This window comes from Condylura cristata, unplaced genomic scaffold, assembly GCF_000260355.1.
Source record: "Condylura cristata isolate star-nosed mole 26May11 unplaced genomic scaffold, ConCri1.0 scaffold00029, whole genome shotgun sequence".
Lineage (NCBI taxonomy): Eukaryota > Metazoa > Chordata > Mammalia > Eulipotyphla > Talpidae > Condylura > Condylura cristata.
In genome coordinates, this window is record NW_004567130.1 from 14,825,641 (window position 1) to 14,846,915 (window position 21,275).

The following is a 21,275-nucleotide window of genomic DNA, read 5'->3' on the forward strand; positions in this document are numbered from 1 at the left end:
GCTCACACCTCCCACCAACCTCTAATTCAGGAGAGAAGGTGAAGCTCCCATCTCTGTTCCCTCACTCAGATTTGGCTCCAAAGCGCACATGGAGCGGCTGGAAGAGGTGAACAAAGAGATCGAAACCAACAGCACCTACCAGCTCAAGGACACAGAGCTCATCTACGGGGCCAAGCACGCCTGGCGGAATGCCTCCCGCTGCGTGGGCAGGATCCAGTGGTCCAAGCTGCAGGTAGGCAGTGAGGCTGACTGCCCTGAGGCCCTTGGGAGGGGTTGGGGGGGGTGCATGGACCCTTAAAGACTTTTTAAAAAGCAAGGGGCTCCTGAAAATCCTGGCCTATCAGGCAGCACTTGAGTGGTCCCAGATTTCTGGATAAAGGTCAAATCCAGCCTCTCAGCATGTCTTATCAAGGCAACGCAATGTGATTCAGAAATGAACACACATGTGTGTCTGTTGGGCTTGTACCGCCTGTTTACCACTCCCCCCACCGCTCCGCTTCGTCTGACATTCACTCTCTTTGCTTGTTTATATTACCTGCCTACTCCCTAAAAGCGTCCGATTCTATGTTCCCTGGTTTGATTTTTCTCTATGGGCAGCAGTTTCAAGTGCAAAACAGATTTGTTATAAAACTGAAAGGGGGTAGTTTTGTTTCATTTTTAAATCCAAGACCCTTAGTAACCTAATGGAAAATGCATCCAGCCCCTTAAAAATGCCCTCATTTCCCATACTCACCCTCCGTGTCTGTTTTTAGAGGATTTTTCATGTTATCCACTGGTCATTAGGATAGAAGATCCAACAGACAGCTCAGCCATGCTCCAAGGGGCAGTGGCTGGAGCGGGCTGGGGGCTGCCCGCCAAAGGGCAGTTTGCCCTGGGGAGCTGAGGGGAGGAGGAAGCACGCTGGCCACTCTTTCAGGTGTTCGATGCCCGCGACTGCACCACCGCTCATGGGATGTTCAACTACATCTGCAACCACATCAAGTACGCCACCAACAAAGGCAACCTCAGGTGAGTTTGGGGGGTGGAGACAGACTGTGCTAGCGTGCTGACCCTTAGGTCTGGACTGGGGCCACCTGCGTGGGAAACACCCCTCCCCTCTCAGGAAGGCAGTCCACCTGGGAGAGATGGCCTGGCTTCTCAGTCCTCCACCATATGCCAGCTCCTGGGAGAAACAGATCCCCACATGTTTGCAAAATGACAGCAACCAAAATCTCTTCCACCTCCCGTTTAAGATCACCTAGAGATGGGCAGAATGGGAGAATCACTGGCCAGTGCTCACCTGTGTGACCTGCTCCAGCCCCAAAGCTCCCCAGGTTTAGAGGGCGATTCCTCCTCCCACTGCTGTGGAAACTGCTCCTTCAGGTGCCACCAAGCGCAGCCACACCTCGGACTCCTCTGGCCCCAGACAAAGAACAAGACCATGGGGGGCAGGACACCACACAGGGCTCCCCTGTGGGCTCTTGGTTTCTATGCTGGCAAGTAGCAGCTGGGCGGGGAGCAGCTGGAAGGGACCAGCTGGGGCCCTGAGACAGAAGCGACACTTGCTAATCCTGGTCACTCAGCCCTGGCCGGCATCTGCTCCCAGCTCTGGGACCAGCCCCATCTTGGGGCTGCACCGGGTGGTGGGGGCACTACAGGGACATTCCCACATGCCCCCAGGCTGCGCTGAGCAACTCCTCAAAGTGGCTTGATTGCACCGAGCCTGGGTTTTCTTGCTTGTGTCCTCTCCTTAAGGAGAAAGTGGTGTTTGCCAGCTCAGCCTCCCAGTAGGAGCAGGGCCTGCCAGGGGAGCTGGTATTTAGAGCCTTCTTGTAAAAGACCCCACCCGTCACCACTCAGAGAACATCTGACAATGTTCCTGCAAACTTCTGCATGTCCTGAGCCTAACTTGGAGGAGGAGGGCCAGCTCAGACCTCTGCCCTCCAGAGCCTGCGGGCCACTCTGGAGGTTTTCAGTGGCGCTGTGTCAGTAGCGGGGATGTCACCACTGACCAGGCAGTGCACCTCCAGATTTTCTAGGGAGAGAATGTCTTCATGAGATTGTCCATTAAAAACGTAGCCAATTCTGTACGAGTTTTAAGCCACACATCTGAAACTGATGAAAAGCCATAAAGAACACACAGCATAGAGAAGTAGAGAAATAGAGAAATAAAGTAGAGAAGTAGAGAAATGTTCCAAATATAAGATAGGAAGGCAGGCCGGGGAGGGGAGAGAAATGTCATTTAAACAGAGCAGGGCGTCTGACCACCCCCAGAGGAGGAGGCTGGGAAGGGTAAGTGGGATCCACTTCTTATGTTGGTCTCAGTTTAGGCACATTCAGTGAGTGTCCCACCGCTCTGTGTGACTCTGGTGTTTCTAAATCTACACACATGCGTGCACACACACACACACATACACACACACCTCTTTATCAGCTGCTCAACCAAAGAAACACCAGCGTTTCTCCCCTGAAGGGAAAACTGACAGTTTGCCTCTCGCTGTTCACCGTGCAGCGTGATATTTAAGAACACCCTTCACCCTCTGTGACATCTGCCTTCAGCTGGGTTCTAGACTCACTTTCAAGTGCCACACACCACCCCTGAATATTAAATATTGTAGTGGACATGCAGTTAGGCCTAAATGTGCTCACAAAGAAGGTGGCCCCCGACAATAGAGGAGGCAGAGGAGACTATGTGGAGAAAGTGAGTGGGAGCCAGACCTGGACTTAGGGTGCATGACAGCAGAGCGGGATACTAGACAAGGAGGTGGGGAACAAACGGGGCAAAGGGGGTGGTGGGAGAAAATCTACAGCCCCAGGCTGACCCAGCCAGGGTGATGTTGCCTGGGGTCTGATTCCCTGATGAGACGATGACTTCAGGTGGCAGGAGCTCCTGGCATTGAATTACATGGTGAAAAGGTTTTCTCCTCTCAGTTTTTTTTTTTTTTTTAAGATTTATTTATTTATTCATACAGAACTGGGATACAGGCCAGAGGTGCGGGGGTGGTGAAAGGATTCACCAGAGACAGAGTGGGGAGCAAAACAGGCAGATAGAGGAAGTACACTGCTGAGGGGAGCAGCGGGCGGGTCAGGAGAGGTCTGCCGCGCCATGTGGTCACCTCCGGGGTAGGCGGGGATCGAACTCATGCAGGATTGGCTTTAGCTTCTTAGTGCTGTGCTTTGACCTGCTGCGCCACCAGAGAGACCCCTCTCCTCTCAGCTTTTTAACCCATCTTTCTTATACCCAAGAAAAAGCCTGGTTTGGTGCTAAGGCATCCCTAGCTTCTCTCTATACTTGCTAGTCTCCCTTTTAACAAGGAAAAGTTCTTTCTACACTGCAACAGCAGCTGTTTGTCTAGGTAAGGCCAGCCCAGTGCAGTCCTGTCAGTCCACGTAAATCAATGTGGGCATAAACAGAAGTGAGTTTCTTTTGAGGCTGGCTGTAACTTTGGTGAGGGATAGATGGGCACACTGGACAAGAAGGAACGCTGGTAGGAAAAGAGGTGGCGCCTGGAATCGTGGTTCATTCTTAAAGGGAGTTAGAGTGCGAGGCTTCTTCCCAGGAGGGTACCAGTTTCACGAGAACCGGAAAACGGGCCCAAGAGGCCATGGCTCAAAGCCTGTGGTTAGAAGTCACTCCAGCTATTAAAAACAGATCTAGCGTGTGATCCAGGGACTCCTTGCCTAGATCCTTGTCCAGAGAATACAGAGCACCCTCTGAAGGGGTGGGTGTATTCCTGTGTTCACGGTGGCACAGTCGAGTGGCCAAGTTATGGAAACAACCTAAGTGCCCACCGATAAATGGGAAGGTTAAGAAGATGGGGTACATTACACATGATGATAGTTTGCTATTTGTAACAGCGAATTGGAGGGGATGCTGCTAAGTGAAATAAGTCAGAGGGGAAAGACCAGCGCCAAGTGATTTCAGTCCTATGTGGAATATAAAGAGCAAACAAAGAAACAGATGAAAAGCCAACCAAAAGATGCCCTAGAATTCTGACTCCAGGACTGAAGCTCCTAGATGGCACGTGGGGTGGGGAGCGGCGAGGGGAGGGGCCACTGCACTCTGGTGGAGGCCTGTGGGGCCCTGGTGGCGGTAGGGTGAGATAGCACACCTGAGGACGTGCGAGCCTAGTCCCGAATCACATATACTGTTGAAAACCAACATTACCTCAATTTTAACAATACAATTAAAAAATGTTTAAAAATACAAACCTCCATTTCGGGCCTCCCTGATGGCCTAGGGGTTAAGTCTCAGCGTTGTCACTGTTATGGCCCGAGCTCCATCCCTGGCCAGGAGCTGACCCACACGGCGCAGCAGACCTCTCCTGTCTCTCCCGCTGCTCCCTCAGCAGTGTGTTTCAGTCACTCCATCTGTTTCGCTCCCCACTCTGTGTCTGGTGAATCCTCTCACATATGTACCATTTCCCCTACTACCCCATACCCCAAACATCTGGCCTACACCCCAGTTCTTCTATGAAAAAAAAAATACAAGCCTCCATTTAGATCAATATTCCCCCTTCTTTCGGAGAGTTGGCATGCCCCCCCATTCCTCAGATCAGTGGTCCAGAGGAAGGACAGAGAAGGGTCCCTCCCTCCCAGCAGCGCTCCAAGGGCCCTGGGGACTTTAGCACAGATGTCATCTGCCTAAGCCTCACGCAGCAGCTGGCCTGGCCAGTGCCTTCTCCAGCGTGTCCCCGGGGTGCCAGCCCTGCCCTGACCCAGCTGTCCCCTCACTCCCCACAGGTCAGCCATCACCATCTTTCCCCAGAGGACCGACGGCAAGCATGACTTCCGCGTCTGGAACTCCCAGCTCATCCGCTATGCTGGCTATAAGCAGCCGGACAGTTCCATCCTGGGGGACCCAGCTAACGTGGAGTTCACAGAGGTGCGTTCCCCCACTGCCCTCCTGGCCTCTCCATCCCCCTTCTGTCTTTATCCACAGACATTTCTCATTGATTGTTTTCATCATAAAGCCAGCAGTCAGTGAGGCGCAGTTTAGCTGTCTCCAGACCCCCTGTCCCATTTGGTTACCAGACTCCCCCACCAACCACCCACATATAGCTGGTGCCTAGACAGCTGGTCATCTGGTCATATTCATGCCATTATCTCACTGGAAATTTATCACCTTTGTCCCATTTCACAGACGGGCAGACTGAGTCTCCCCGAGGCTAAATGAGTTGTTCACAGCTATTAAATGAGCATAAGGAAAGTTAGATTCGTGGTCCAAATCTCCCGCCTCCCACCAGGAGGAAAGGAGCTGACATATGGAAGCGTGTCTGGCACCCACTTTTTCTGAGTTGGGTAACATGTCAGACTCTTATCATTCATTCATCCATTTGTTTATGCAACAGTCCTGCCCACTCCACCCCTCGCTGGGTGGGCTTGACTCCATGGTGTCAGCACCACCAAACTGCTGGCAGCCTAACACCATCCCTCACAGTGCCTGGACTAGACATACGAATCCACCATCTCCCCACCCTGGGGTCCCTCCAGGTAGTGATGTCGAAAGGTGACCCTGGCCAGGTTTGTCTCTCACGGTGACCTTGCCGCTAGAAGACACCCAGGCCACCATGATCTCAGGCACATGGGCCTGGAACCCCCTTTTATTTATCACCCACTCATCTCACTGAAGTCCATCTTTGTCCTTTCCTCCAGCTCCCCCCTGCTCCTCTCCCGCCCCACTCTGATTTCATTTGCATGTGGCTTTTCTTCTTAAAATGTTATTATCCTGAGGAGGGGGCTGTCGCCAGGGCAACCAAGAGTCGCACCTGTGTCCTGTTGCCTCAGCCAAGTCTCCGCTCCACTTGGCTGAGCACTAACTGTAGACTTGGCTGACCTTGTCCCGGGGCTCCCAGAACATGAACCCATGACTCCCCTCCTTCTGTCTCCAGAACAGGTTCATGACAGAACAGGTTCTCCTAAGCCCTTGATTTCGCGCCTCCTCTTTCTGCTAACACCACAGAAAGAATCACCCCAAGCACAGCCACACAGAAGTATCTCATGAACCGCCCTCGCCCTGTGCCATCTACCCAGCAGCTGTGCTGGCCTGTGGAGAGTCCAAGCTGAGTCATGCCTCTGGTGTTAAATACACGCCACATCTCGTAGACTGTGCACAAAACAGAGTGGAAATGCACAACTCATTCATAAATTTTATCTTGATTACCTATTGAAATAATAATACTGACAACAATATTAGGCTAATTTATTAGAAATGCATTTATTGGGCTAATAAATATATTTTATACTAAAGATAAAGATCTTATCTATTAATATTAATGATTTATTTAATGATTATAATAACGTAGTGGTGATGTTTAATCACTAATTACATGTTCTATGTTTGACATATTGATCATATAATAAATATGTCACATATTTAAATGCAATGTCAAATGTTATTAATATATATCAATATTAATATCATATTTAGTAGTATTAATGTTAGTATAATTAAATATTGCCATTTAATACTGATTTAATAATTAAATAGTGTTGAAATTAAAATATAAGTAAATTTAAAGGAATATATTATTTAAATTATTTTCACCTGCTTTTGTTTGGGGTTTTTTGGGTTTTTTTTACTTTTTGAAATGTGTCTACTAGTCCATTTTAATTACTAGTTGGCATGCATTAATATTTTGATTGACAACTACAGGTGCCTTTGCTAACTCTACCCTTACCAAATTTGGTAGATTATCTTTGTATCTCGAAGCCCCAGTGCACACAGTTGGGACCCCGCATCCTCCGTGTGCTCTGCCCTGTGCATAGAGCATGGCAGTTACAAGCTGTGCCCAGCCCTGGCCCTCTGGATTCCCAGTGGGGCTGGGACTACAGCTTTGTCCTGTCTGGTGGCACCAGAAGAGACTGTGCTAGCTATGCAGTGATGCCCAGAAGAACCTCTGAAAGAGGGGACACAGCCAGACCCCTAGGGAAGGGGCTGCTGGCCGGCTGGCCTCTGGAGCTCCGCCCCACCACTGCCGTCATTTTGGGAGAACTGGGGGCACAGTGGTCTGATCTGGGGGTTTGGTCGCAGATCTGTGTGCAGCAAGGCTGGAAACCGCCGAGAGGCCGCTTCGATGTCCTGCCACTCCTGCTGCAGGCCAACGGCAATGATCCTGAGCTCTTCCAGATCCCTCCAGAGCTGGTGCTGGAAGTGCCCATCAGGCACCCCAAGTAAGAAGGGCTGGCCCGGGGTGGGTGCAGGCCGTGGATGTACCCAGCGCCCCTCTGCCTAGCCCTATGCCCCCCTGCTCCATCTTTCGCACAGACAGAGGCTGGAAGGAGTTTTGGTTCCTTCCCCACCATGGGGCCCGGGCAGAGTAGAAATTCCAAGAATTAGCAAGTCCTGTTTGATATCATCTTTTCTGAACCCTAATCTCTCTGCCCACCCCATTCCTAAGCAACCACCCAGAACTTGCTCTTCTTCCAGCCCTACAGGAGCGCAAAACACCTCCTGTTTTATTCCTGCAAGTGGAGGGAGTTGTTTTAACTCTACATGACCCTGTGTGGGTCAGGTCAATAAGGAATTTAGAGCTATGGGGTTCTGGGAAAAGTCATGACACGTTTTTGCTTGAAAAAATAGAAGAAATAGCTTAGTGAGATAAGCCAGAAAGAGAAAGAAAAATACCGATGGTTTCACTCATAGCAGGAGTATAATGGACCAGGCGAGAAAATAACAAGAATAATGAACAAACATATACCAGAGACATTTTGTGGGGGTGGAGTGGGGAGTGGGGGGGGGAGGGAAGTGCACGGGATTATGGTGATGGCACACAAGTGACATGGTGATGGGAAACCCGCAGGGATTACAATTGAGATGGTAAAAAAAAAATGTACAAAATGATGTAAAAATAAACTGTTATAAAATTTTAAAAAATAATTAATAAAATGTTAAAAAAAATAGAAGAAATACATCATGACTTCTTTCTGATAACCCAACAGAAAGGAGCTTAGAGGGCTGGAGCCAGAGGCCCCAGCAGAATCTGTACTTTGAGAGTGAAGGAAGTCCACAGTGAGACACTGGCCTCAGGAACAAAACTGGGAGAAAACTCAATAATTGAAATATGTAATATTTCAATGCAGCTTATTAAAAAGAATCAAGAATTTTTCATTCATGATGTCCAACATGTTAAAATGTTTAATTAAGACAGGATCCAGGTTAAGGTGGTGCCAGGAAGGCAAGTCATGCGTGTACAGTGTGAAATCCTGTCTTTATTTAGTTTTGGCATTTTGTTTAATACAGACTTTTTTTTTGCACTCATGTTGATCTTTTTAAAACATTGCCTTAATTTTGAATATTGCATGCTTAAATAATAGTAGTGACTACCTGGTTTGTTGGCCCTTAAATTTTTCACACAGGACTAGTGCCTGGCTAGCCCAGCCAGTCCAGCCCTGGTGAGAGAGCAACACCACCAGAGTCTGATGCTGTCTGCAGTCTGGGAACTTGCCCAGCCTCCCTGGAAAATTCACTCATCCACTGGCCTGGTCAGCAGGGCTCATTGTCCCCATTCCCAGCCCCGCAAGACCCTGCTAGCTCTGGGGCTGACTTGGTCCCTGTCGCCATGGTACTTTCCATCTCAAGGAGAAGACTTTACACATCCAATTACCATAATAACCACTCACTTCCAACAAAAAAATGACTGCACAAGCAAATTGTATGGTCTGCAAAAAATAATCTATATTAAATCTATGGATCTCCTGACCCAACTCAGACAGGGGGACATCAGGGAAGGCTTCCCAGAGGAAAGAAGATTTTAGCTGAGCATTAAAGTGTGGGTAAGAGCTGGGCAGGCCCAGAAGGAAGGGAGGGGGTCTCTGGAGGTAGGAAGTGTCCATACAAAGGCCCTGGGTAGGAAGGGACTCAGTGGACTCACTTTTCTACAGGATTCCTTGCAGGGTGAGGTTGAAAGATAAAAAAAATAATAATTTTGTAAAAATTTTAAAATAAAAAATAAAAAAAACCAGAAAGATAAGCAGCCCCCAGGCCGGTTTCCCCAGCCCAGGTATCCACCCGAAGGAACAGGGAAGAGTGCTGGAATGCATATTCTCAGGTCCCAGCTGGAGAACCTGATTCCACAGCTCTGAAGCTGAGCCCCAGAGTTGGGTCCTGATGTAGGTCACTGGCCAGTCAGCACCCCAGGCTGGGGCTGTCCCCCCAGTTTTGCCTAGGAGATTGCTATCCGTCGTAAGCTGTGTTGGTCTCCACAGGTTTGAGTGGTTCAAGGACCTGGGGCTGAAGTGGTACGGCCTCCCTGCCGTGTCCAACATGCTCCTGGAGATCGGCGGCCTGGAGTTCAGTGCCTGTCCCTTCAGCGGCTGGTACATGGGCACAGAGATTGGCGTCCGAGACTACTGTGACAACTCGAGATACAACATTCTGGAGGTGAGGTCCCTCCGGGCTTCAGAACCATGAAGCAGGAGGCAGAGGGGAAGGACACTGAGCTGTGGTGGAAACTCAGTGAATTAGTACAGAACCTGCAATCCTAGAGAAACCCCTGGCGACCCCAGAGGCGTCCTTGGCCTGAGCAGTGCAGGTGCTCTGTGCCAGGCACTGTCCAGAGCACCTTGTATATATTACATGCTCACAGAGGCCTCACCATCACCTCTAGATATGATAATCTCCCTTTCACAAATAAGGAAACAGAGGCCTTTCAGAGGAGTAATCAGGGAGAGGCCACGCAGCCGGAGAAAGGCAGGGCTGGGAAGCAACCCAATGTGACTTTATGGTTGAGGAGAAAAATTCAGTTCCAGCTCCCCTGGGTGTGCCCTTTATTTTGACACAAACACTGGACCTCCCACACTTCCAGCCACCTAATGTGTGTGGGGTTCCCAGGCAGTTCTGTGGCGTCAGCTAGGTGTCCCACAGCGGAACCCAATTCTGACCCCGTCTGCCTGGAGTGTGTCAGACTCCACAGCTCAAGGCCTCAGGCCCCCAGGCTGCTCCTACTTCAGGTGCTGACCACAGGTACTGGGTCCCTAAATTCCCACAACTTCTTTATGCAGTCACAGGGCCCCATGACCCCCTCTGAAACTTCCATTAATTTGCAAAGATGCCTCACAGGACTCAGGGAAGCCCTCTCTTACACTCACCAGTGTTCAAGGTATTGATAAAGGACATGCAGACAAAGAATTGCGTGAGGTGAGGTGAGGTCTAGCGTCAGCAGCTTCTGACCCTCTGGAGTTGGGGTGCATCACACTCCTGGTATGTGAATCTGTTCACCAACCTGGCAGCCCCCTGAACCCTGTGCTACTGAGAGTTTACAGAGGCTTCCTCAGGCAGGCATGATCAATTATTAGCCCCATTTCCTAGAGCGCAGGGGCGGGGCTGAAAACTCTGTTTTTGGTGATGACTCAGTCTTTCCGGGGACCAGTCCCCATCCAGCATCACCCCATTTAAACACAGATGTTCCTAGTGTTCCTATCACTTAGGAATTTACTAGGGTTTCCAAAGTCCTGTCATGAAGGGGGACAGAGGCCAATTATATATTTTCTGTTATCTCACCATGATCCAAGTTGATATCCCCTCTGCCACATCACTCTCAATGCGAAATCTTGTTGGAGGGGTTTAAGAATGATCCATGAACTTGAGACATTTTTTTATCTCTTTTCTGAAAAGCAAGGGAGGAAGTTAGACAGAGGTTCGCTGCCCTTAGGGTCTGGCTCCTGGTTGGCTAAGTCACCCTTGTCTGCCAGAGCTCAGGGCCCAGCGCTTCCTGAGCTCAGCTGGCGGAAGCACCAGTCCAGCTGTTTTTGTCAGCAAATGTGCTGAACAACAGCCTGCTGCGATTGTCTTGTTTGAAGGGAAGACATTGAGAAACAGAGATGTGAAAACCTGAGTGTCTGTCACACAGTAAATTAGGGACAGAGTCAGGATTAGAGGCAGCACCAAGCACTGGGCTTTTGTAGTTACAACCCACAGTGTTCACATGGATGGGCCTGGAGGTCATTATGCTCAGTGAGATAAGTCAGACAGAGGAAAACAAAGACAGTGATCTCATTCACCTATGGAATCTGTTGTATTATAAACTTCAAAGTTGCTAAAGGACTAGACCATTTCACAAAATGAAAGAATTATATGACCTGATGGAGGTGGTAGTTATTTTACAACATATCAGTGTATCAAATGAATGCACAGTACACCTTAAACAATATTATATGTAAGTTAAATCTCAATTTTTTTATGTCCAGGAGTCCTGAGCCTGGCTGCACTTGGGGGAAGTACGCCCCAGTCCCCTCCCCCAGAATCAACATGGAATTGTTCCAGGATAAGACCTGACCATCAACATGTTTTAGGGCTCCCAGAATAGTCTTCTGGGCAACTACTGATGGAAAAAAAAAAAAAAAAAACCTATCTTATTCCATTTCTAGAGATGTGATTTAAGTTGCATGTGGAATTATTATTCTGCAATGAATTTCTGTTCTTTTAACCATCAGTATACTGTAGAAGCGACAATACCAGCATGACTGGCCATAAACTTCCATTTGTGTGTGAAATAACTCGTTTTATATATTTATGTAGAGTAGCAAATTATCTTCCTTCCTGTATGTGTGTGTCATTGCTAGAAGACCCCAAGCAGAATCTAACATTTCAGCCTCCACGAGTGAATTAATAAGTCTGTTTTCATAATCTCTGCTTACATTTCAATTGCAAAAAGTAGTCACTGGGTAGCTTAAATGAGTCTGCCACCCTAACCCTCCAGTGCCAGCTGCCATTATGTACAAACGTTGACAGCTGGGGCTGGGGAGCGATTTACCCAAGCCTAAGACACTTCGCTTCCAGCTCCATAATGAGACCTGAGTTCCACAAGCGACTAGCCTTGACAGAGGAAGTGGAAAGCCAGGCTCCAATTAATGAATTTGCTATCGGGTCTCCCCTACTCCTGACATCAGCTTCTGCTTCAGCTTTAACTGCAACATAAATGTCAGGAGCTGTTTTTTTCCAAGTCATTTTGCCAAAGGATATTTGGTGGCTGGTGAGCTGCACCCAGGACTCAGGCATTGTGCACCTCCCTGGGCGCCAGCCCCAAGGCCAAGCAGCTGCGCACCTTGAGCAAGCCCTTGCACCTCTCTGAGCCTCAGTATCCTCGCCTGGCAGATGGAATTAGGCAGGTGTCCCCATGAGCTCCAAGCACCATGTTCTAGATTCCAAGTAGTGGCCACTGCGGCTCACTAGAGCAGGATGGAAGGGAACCTTTCTTGCTAGGAAGCAGATCATGTTACCCTCAAAAACCCAGAACACTGTTGAATGCCTTACAGAGATACCCCGTCACATTGGAATCAAAATCTGACTGGTTGGCATGTCCTTTAAGATCCTGCAGGACCCAGTGCTGCCTCTCTTCCACCAGCTCTGCTGGCACATTCTCCTCTGTATACACTGAGCTCTGCTCTGTTACTCAGACTGCACAAGCCTGATCCCAACACAGGGCCTCTGCACATGCTTTGTGTGCCTGACCACCCACCCCCCTTGGTCTGCAAATGCCTTGCTTCTCACCCTGTAGCTCCCATCCTGTGTGCTACCTCCACAAAGGGACTTCCCTGCCTCTGCTGGATAAATTAAATGCATTTCCTTGTCTTTCTTCTAGCTAAGTATTAGCACTCATCACAGTCTCAACTGTCGCTCTCCACCATTAGAAGATAAGCTCAATACTAAAAGGGCCAGAAGTCACTCTAATTTCCTGTTACCAGTAGGTCCTCATTGAAAAACAAAAAAGCTTTGATAGAGCAAGTTAATCAGTGAATGAACGGGTTGACTAAGAAATTCATGGGTGACACCAGCCCTGACCCTCTTTGACCTAAAATCCTAAGTGTCACAGACCAGGGATCTATGTTTCCTTTTCAGGAAGTGGCCAAGAAGATGAACTTGGACATGAGGAAGACCTCCTCCCTGTGGAAGGACCAGGCGCTGGTGGAGATCAACATTGCTGTTCTCTACAGCTTCCAGGTAGCCCCAGGGCATGCCTTCGATGGTCAAGCCTCAAATGAGAACTGAACCCTTTCAGAGTCTGGAAGTAGAGGATAAAGGGCACTAGCTACCTAGAACCGCCTCTGATACAGGTGTTTGGGAGGGGGGAAATGTCCCTACCGCAAGCCTGCTCCCCACCATACACGCTGTTCTCCTCATTGTAGATCTCGGGTAGATTTGTGAGCTGTTACCTAATAGCATGTTAGAATTGAAATGGAGGCATCTTCTATGTCTTGCCACTCTTAGCATCTCAGACTATTAAGGAACAAAGACAGCTAAACTCAGCATTTTCTCAGAAACCCTTCAGTGCACACACATGTGGAATTTCCCACCATCCATCAGAGACATCAACGTCCCCGCTCGGTGACGGCTCAGTGACAAATAATGTAGCAGGATCACTGTAACATTTCTGCAGGCAAAAGGGGGCGCTGCTAATCATCATGCCAGGACAGTGGGCATCAGCCCAGATTCTCTCAACAAGCCAGGAACACGATAGACCAAAGGTGAATCTACATTAGAGACCAGCTCGGTCTGCTGGGGCTGGCAGTCCGGGAAGCTCTGTCCTCGTGGATACACAGGGAAGGCCCACACAGTTGATAGATGGACATGTCCATCCTGGATAGACGAGGCTGTGAACCGCAGGTCACACGTCAGGGACAAGGAGAGTAGGTGTGCGAGGAATGTCCCAGCAAACAGACAAGTTGAGGTGGGCAGTAGGCAGGGAGTCCTCTCTCCTCTCTGGGCCATGGAGGAGAGAAATGGACGCAGGGGTTTGGTGGCCTGGTGGGCTGCTGCCAAGACCAACAAGTCAGAAGTGGCGGAATTGTGGGTGGCGAGTGGCAGAGAAAGAAAGGTGCAGGAAGGGGGCACAGTCCGGGGGGTGGGGGGCAGAGGGAGCAAGCGCTGCTCGGCTGGAGTGTGAGTGTAGCCAGCAAGCACAGAGAGGAGTGGGAGGCCGAATCACCCAGGCCAGCCCACCACCTCCGCTGTGACTGACTTCTACTTTTCATAGAAGTCAGAAAACACTTTTACTTGAAAAGGATTTAGATCACTACCATAAATGGAGCGTGGGTATCAGTGGCCATCCATGGAAGAGAACTGTAATAAAGAGCAATTAATGCGTCACCCTCCCTGGTGACGCAGTGGGTTATATAGCGCAGCACTGCAAGCGAGCCGCGGCCACTTCAGTGGGAGTTTGATCCCCGCCCTGGAGGTGACCACATGGCGCAGCAGACCTCTCCTGACCTGCCCGCTGCTCCCCTTGGCAGTATATCGTCAGCCAGCCTGTTCTGCTCCCCACTCTGTCTCTGGTGAATCCTCTCACTGCCCCTGCACCTCAGGCCTGCACCCCAGTTCTGTATGCATAAATAAATCAATCTTTTTTAAAAAAGAAATTAATGAGACAAAGCAAAGCTACCTGAAGGTCCTCTCCCATTAAAAAAAAAAAAAAAGATATCTTGACAGAGAGAGAGTTGGCGATCTTTCGCTCTCTTGCCATGTAGCAAAACAATTTATGAAACTGCTTACTTGATATGATCAGTCCTCTTTGTAAAAGCAAGAAATTTATATACATTTTTTTTAAATGGAAGGCAAAGAGAGAAGAGGAGGGAGGAAGGTGGCCAAGGTGATTCTTTGGGAGAAGGTGCACAGCCAAGCCAGTATGTTGATGTCTCTGATGGATGGTGGGAAAGTCCGTGTGTACCTTGTCTGATCTTCCGCGTGTTCTTCATTCAGTGTGTATTTCTTTTGCAATTAGAAAATTCACAGTACATTTTTGTGTTTGTGAGGAGCAGGCTGGCATCTATGGTCATGATCTCAGTTCATGCAGTTATTCCTGTTCCCTCATGAATTCAGACTTTATTTTCCTCAAGTTAAAGCCATTGTGAATTTTTTAAGGGAGGGAGGGAGGAGGAAAGAGGAAGATGGGCAAGAGGGGTATTTAAGAGAGCTGGCACCCAGCAGAGACTCCCCAGGGTACTGGCAAAAGGAAGGAAGAGAAATGCTGAGAATCACGAGCATCACCTACAGAAACAGCAGATACGTGGCAGAGGGGAGGAAGTCCCCACATAATACAGCTTCTCTTGCCCCTGACGCCGTGTTCCCTCTGGCCCCACAGAGTGACAAGGTGACCATCGTGGACCACCACTCAGCCACCGAGTCCTTCATCAAGCACATGGAGAACGAGTTCCGCTGCCGGGGGGGCTGCCCCGCCGACTGGGTGTGGATTGTGCCCCCCATGTCTGGCAGCATCACCCCCGTCTTCCACCAGGAGATGCTCAACTACCGGCTCACCCCCTCCTTCGAATACCAGGTTCTGCCTCCTCCCTGCTTCTTCCATCTCTACTGTTGTTGTCACAGGTGGAGTCACTCTCCACTCAGACAACCAGACCCCCAAGTGCTCCGTCACCAGCATGGCCAGTGGCCACCAAGTGGGACAGCACAGGTCTAGCTGAAAGACTAATAGGGAGGAAATATGTGGGTGGGGCCAAAGGTGACTGGAAGGGCCCCAGGGTCAGAGCAGGGAGGCTGGACCTGCTACGTTGTACAGGGTCGCCTGTGGGCCTCACTGACAGAGTCCCCCCCTTCCAGGGCCTGGGGTGGGGCATGACCTGGAGACCCCAAGTAGAGCTCCCCAAGTCCCTAGGGAGCCCCAGGTGTCCACAGCTAGAGCCAGATTCCCTCACTACAGTGATCCTATCTCTTCCCAGCCTGACCCCTGGAACACCCACGTCTGGAAAGGCACTAATGGGACCCCCACAAAGCGGCGAGCCATCGGCTTCAAGAAGCTGGCAGAGTAAGTAGGTTGGGGGTGGGAGGCATGGCTGTGCCCTCAAACTCTGAGAGCCCCATAAAAGGAAGCTGAGCAGGTCCCTGCACCACCGACCTCTGGTAGGATGCACTTTTGCCATGTCCTCTGACTCTTCATGTGCTTTCTTGACCTTATTTATAGTCTAGGATGTGAATGTTGCCACACTTATCCTTCTTTACCCCAGTTTCTTTGCTGTAATTTAAGTCTCATTCTAGGGAGAGTTGATAAGCCAGATCTTCTAATAAAAATACTATCAGTAATAGTAATAATGAGCAACAAATAGGCAATGTTGGCCCATTTCCATGGTGTAAATTCTTCCTCTGTGACCAGTTTCAAACTATCAGTGAGAAATCACTGAATCCATAGCAGGGAGGAGCTGCTGCAGCACCTCACTGCTGAAAGAGTACATTCATCCAGTGCTGAACCCTAATTCTGTCTTCTTGCTCATCCATTCATTCAGCCATCATGTAAATATTGAGTGCTTACTCTGTGCCAGGCACTGTGCTAGGCTCCAGAGTTGCCATGATGAGCCCAGTAAGTGTGGCCCCTGCTCATGTGAAGATTACAGCCCCTGGTCTGTCCAAGAATCGTGCAAATACAGTCGAGACTACAGCTGTGACAGGGCCATGGAGGAAGGGCTCCCCGTGTCCCATGCCACAGACTGAGCTGTGTTGCGAGGTCAGAGAGAGCTTCCTTGGGAGAATGGCAGCTAATTAAGACTTCACTGAGCAAGGAAAGAAGGGAAGGAGCTTATGGACCAAGGCTACCAGAGAGTAGTTGTCTTTGAAACCATGTGGCCTACCAAGTGACAAGTGGAATGTGACAACTGAGGTGACAGGGTAGGGAGGTCAGCCTTCTCCTAAAGAAAGAGAACTGTGCACAACCACCTGAGACCAGCTGGAAATGAACTCAGGCCAAGAAGCTAGGGTGCACTGGGCTAATTGCTCTCCTTCCTCACCCCTATGTATGATGCCCAGTTAGGCACAAATGCCATCCAGGCCAGAGACTCCAGAAGCAGGACATGGTGGGACTTGCAGGGACTCAAACCAGGGGCCTAGCTCCAATCACATGACCCACGACCTCGCCCTCCCTCCACCATACCCCATCTTCCAGCCAAGCAAGACCACTCTGCCCTGCAGAGAGCATCGCAGGTATTCGTCAGGAAGGCAGCCATGGCTTCAGCTCAGTTCAGCATTCTCTGGGGAAGAAGGGAGGAAGAAACCTAAAACACTAATTGCACTATTAAGTTTGGGGTAGAAACAATGGGAGTTAATTATAGATGCATTTTTATGCTCTGATCATTCAAAGGGGAACTTCAGACACCTTTTATTCCTTTCTGTTCCTCCCCCTTTAGCTCCAGCTCTCCTGTAGCGTGGGTGGTTTCCCTGATTCTAAAAAATGAATTTACCACCAATAATTCCCAGGTGGGGGTAATTAGCAATTTTTCTACTCTAAAGTTCTGAGTTAGAAGAGGGGGGTTTGCTCAGAAGGGGAGCCTGCCACCCCCACACAAGCGACTGCTTTTGATCCTCCATTTAGCCAGAAAGAGCCCAGACTTGACTTTTAAGGGGCTCAGGGCTTCACTGGGCTGTTTCTTTAAAGTTTATGCCTTCTGTTCATAGGCATTTATTTAGTGCCATCTATATCTCATGCCAAACCCTGGGTCTGCATTGCTGAGTTCCTGCCTTTGTGGACCTACAAACCTCTAAAATACCTTCTGACTCAATACCTCAATAGCTGCAGATTTATTACTGATATATTCTTCCTTTCTCTCCCCCCTCAAGCACACACACGAATGTAAGCCCTTGCCAGCTGTTTCTCCATAACTATGTTCCATGCTGCTCACCATTTATTCAGTTATACATTCAACAAACGTTTCATGAATGAATACATGAATAGTCACCTTTGGGGGCAATGCTTGGCAAACCAAAGTTCTCAGTCAATCAAATAACAAGCTAACCCAACAGCTTTAGCTCATGACCAGCTACCCTAGAGGAATTTAATCAAGGGTCAACTTCAAGTATGCCCAAAGCCATCAAAGATTAAGAGAGTTAGTTCTCTCCTGTTATATTTCATGGCTCATGGTTCTTGACCCAAAGTCCCAGACTGGCATCTTCCCTCCTTCCTACATTTCCCATTTTCCTCTCCACCTTCTCCTCCCCAGAGCTGTCAAGTTTTCTGCCAAGCTGATGGGACAAGCAATGGCCAAGAGGGTCAAGGCTACAATCCTTTATGCCACAGAGACAGGCAAGTCACAAGCCTATGCCAAAACCTTGTGTGAAATCTTCAAACACGCCTTTGATGCCAAGGTGAGTAGGGGACAATGCCAGCTCTCTGGCTTTTCATGGTGGATACACTTGGAAAGGGGAGAGAGGAAAGCCCACAGAGAACTCTGAGAATGGATAAAGGCACTCACATTTGCAGGAATTTCAGGGGGCTAAAATGCCCTTCTCCCATGAACCCTCCCAGAATCACAAAATGAAACCCCCATTTCAAGAGCAAAATGTTAGCAGGCTTATGAAACACCACCTTTCTGGAATCAGAGTGGGTGACCACATTAAATACAGTTCAGTGGGTTTCTTTGCTGCAGGACTTCTCAGAGCCTTAATCTGCAAAAAGAGGAGTGGATAGAATATAAATGTTCCCCAAACATGTTTGTCTGTGGTTCATTCATGTCCAAGAGCATCTTAGGAGGCCAAGATTTCCTCGAATCTACTTTGAGAAATATAGCTTGTGAGGCTACACTATATGGCAGCAGTCTTCCCCTCAGTCTGGAATGGCAGACTTGGTTGGCCCAGAACTGGGTGGCCCAGGTCCCCACGCTGCCAGGTAGAGGATTAGAAAGGTAGTTGAGCCAACTTGATCTGGTCCAGCTGAATCACTCCCAGCCTAAATATGGCAAAAAAAGATTCCAGAGTTGGTGAATTATAAGACCCCAGAGGGTCTCAATCAAGATGTCTCTACTGGCAGCCAACCCTTTAGACCATTGCCCCAAGTTCTCCAGGGTTCCTAAGAGCACAGTAACCATAGAACTACCAAAAAGCTTTGAGTTCTACTGACCCAAGCCCATGGAAACAGAGCCACATCTAATATTTGTTCTTCTTCCAGAGATGACTCTTGCTTTCATTGCCTCTTCTTTCTCCCATCACTTTTTGTTCTCCCCTCATCACCCTCTTTTTTTCCTCTGCCCCCACTATCCCTCCACCCTCTCCCCACTAGGTGATGTCCATGGAAGAATATGACATCGTGCACCTGGAACATGAAACTTTGGTTCTAGTGGTTACAAGCACCTTTGGCAATGGAGACCCCCCTGAGAACGGGGAGGTACGATGAGCTCCCTGCTGGGTTCTCGACAGCGGGAGGGAGGGATGCAGTTGCCCTGTTGTTCAGCAGTGAAGCCTCTGAATCTCAAAGTCAGTGACTTAGATTTGGACCCAAGTTCTGCAGTGATTAGACAGTTCCAAGTCACGTTAGTTTCCACTAGTGAGCCCATCCCCGAGGAGGTCCCCTGAGTGAACTACTTCTTTGGAATGGAAGCTCCAGTCAAGAGCTTGGTCCAGATGAGACAAGTGGGGACAATGTATTTATGGAGAGAAAGCCATGAGGGGTTCTAGGGTGGTCCTGTCCACACCTGGCTGTCCCTTCTGGGTGAATGTGCAGCTCAAGCATTGCTGCCCAGCCTGCGCCCATGGCCATCTCTGATGTCCCGCCTCCCAGGCATCAGGCTCCTCTTTGCCAGCCAGACCCTGAGGCCCCAGTGCTCTGCCCTGTCCCCAGCTGATAACGCGTGCTTTACATTCCGTTCTCTCCACCCCCAGAAATTCGGCTGTGCTCTGATGGAAATGAGACACCCCAACTCCATGCACGAGGAGAGGAAGTAAGTGAATGGCCCTCCAGCATTATGTGGCACTCTCAGGGGTAATGAAAAACTGCCTTGGGCACCTGAGATTCGCATTTGAGTTCCTGCTCTCTACTGTGACCTCAAGCCCACTGGTAGTCAGGTTTACCCCACAGGTGGCTGGCGTTTTGGTCCCTGACTGGGAAGTCTTGACTTGACTTCACTCCAAAACGCTTTACTTTGAAGGTGTGTGCCTCAGTTTCTTTTTCTACACAGAAGGGTTGGTATACCTGATCCAACATTCTAACCTGTCAGAATCAAGCTAGAACTGAGGCGTAAATGCTCTGCGAAGAGTCACACTGCTGTGTAAATCGGTTCTGCTGTCTCCCCTCTTGGGAAACCACATCAAAGTCAGCGAAATGAGCTGCTTCCCTAGAACTTTGCCATCTGCTGCTCGGGGTGGAGTTGCAGCTAACTCAGAGGCTGAGTTCGAGAGCTAAGGCATCAGATGGTGAAAAATACTGGGACTAGGAGGATGTATGTGGTGAAATCACCTCTAATGTGGCTTTTAGAGTTATTTCCTAGCGTAGGAAACACCTGTAATCAAAATTACCCTTGAAAATCCCTTAAATCCTCCCCTAACGCAGCACTTATGGCACGTGCATACTGAGCTCCCTAAAACGAGGCCGAGCAGCGTTGCTGCCAATGGAGCCGAGCCCATGCCTTAAGTTGAGTGTCAGGTGCCAGATTGGCTGGTGCTTAGCGGCCGCATTGTGCAGGAAAGCAGGAAAGCCCTCTTGGTTTTCTTGTAGCCAAACTCGTGTTGCCAAATTCACGTTCGTTCCAAATCCAGAGGAGAGCTGCGTCCATGGGGTCAGCCCTGTGCTGTGCCCCATGCCCGAATCTTGGTCCTCACTCTCCCTGCCCCTCTTCTCCCCCATCCTGGTGACCTCCAGCAGGATCCCCCTGACCCCTCCTTCAGGGAGAGATAGGGCACCATCACTTCTCCCCTCTAGGTACCCGGAACGCTTGCGTTTCTTTCCCCGTAAAGGGCCTCCCCTCCCCCGAAGTGACACCGGAGTGCCTGGTCTGGCTGCAGCCCGCGACAGCCAGCGCAGGTAGAGCGTGGTGTGTGCGTGCCTGGCAGTGGTGAGCGCCAGTCGCATGTGGCTGTGAAGGGCACGTGTGTGCATGCGTGCCCCAGGCTGGGCCGTGCATGGCCACCTCCAGGCTCAAGGACGCCTAAGTTCTGGGCTGGGCCACTAACTCGCTAAGAGCCTTGAGCACTCGCACTTTCTGGGCCTCAGTCTTTCTCATCTGCTAAGTGGGGAGAAACACTGTCTGCACGGACCACCTCTGTTTGCTGATGCACAGACCAAAGGATAATACCCAAGAGGGAAGCATCTGGAAAAACCTCAAACCTCCTAGGAAGAATCCATGTGCTGCTATTTTTACTCCACAGCCATCCACTGTCCCGCCCCCACTAACAGCACAGCCACCCCCTGATATGCTGCGTGTCTTATTTGGAGAAGTGACTCAATGTGAGACTATTTTAGGACAGAAAATACACTTACATATATTTAGAACTTTCCCGATGCTGGAGTGAAAACTTTGAAGAACATCCAGCTTAGAAACCCTGCTGCCAGAATGCGCAATTTCTTTTTTTGTCTTTTGCACTCCAATTTCTG

The 21,275-nt window shown here is 49.6% G+C and overlaps 1 protein-coding gene across 2 annotated transcripts in view; it reads left to right on the forward strand.

Moving 5' to 3' along the window:
- NOS1 (nitric oxide synthase 1 (neuronal)) overlaps positions 1–21,275 on the forward strand; it is a 102,129-nt gene that overhangs the window by 52,487 nt on the left and 28,367 nt on the right. The window contains exons 6-17 of one of the 2 annotated variants that reach the window (XM_012731021.1): positions 70–232; positions 917–1,008; positions 4,723–4,864; positions 7,013–7,152; positions 9,187–9,361; positions 12,818–12,919; positions 15,057–15,251; positions 15,649–15,734; positions 17,914–18,058; positions 18,969–19,073; positions 19,568–19,626; positions 20,604–20,705. In XM_012731021.1, coding sequence (XP_012586475.1) covers positions 70–232; positions 917–1,008; positions 4,723–4,864; positions 7,013–7,152; positions 9,187–9,361; positions 12,818–12,919; positions 15,057–15,251; positions 15,649–15,734; positions 17,914–18,058; positions 18,969–19,073; positions 19,568–19,626; positions 20,604–20,705 — 1,506 coding nt within the window. The remainder of the gene's footprint in view (positions 1–69; positions 233–916; positions 1,009–4,722; positions 4,865–7,012; positions 7,153–9,186; positions 9,362–12,817; positions 12,920–15,056; positions 15,252–15,648; positions 15,735–17,913; positions 18,059–18,968; positions 19,074–19,567; positions 19,627–20,603; positions 20,706–21,275) is intronic. The other variant, XM_012731022.1, reaches the window with a different exon arrangement.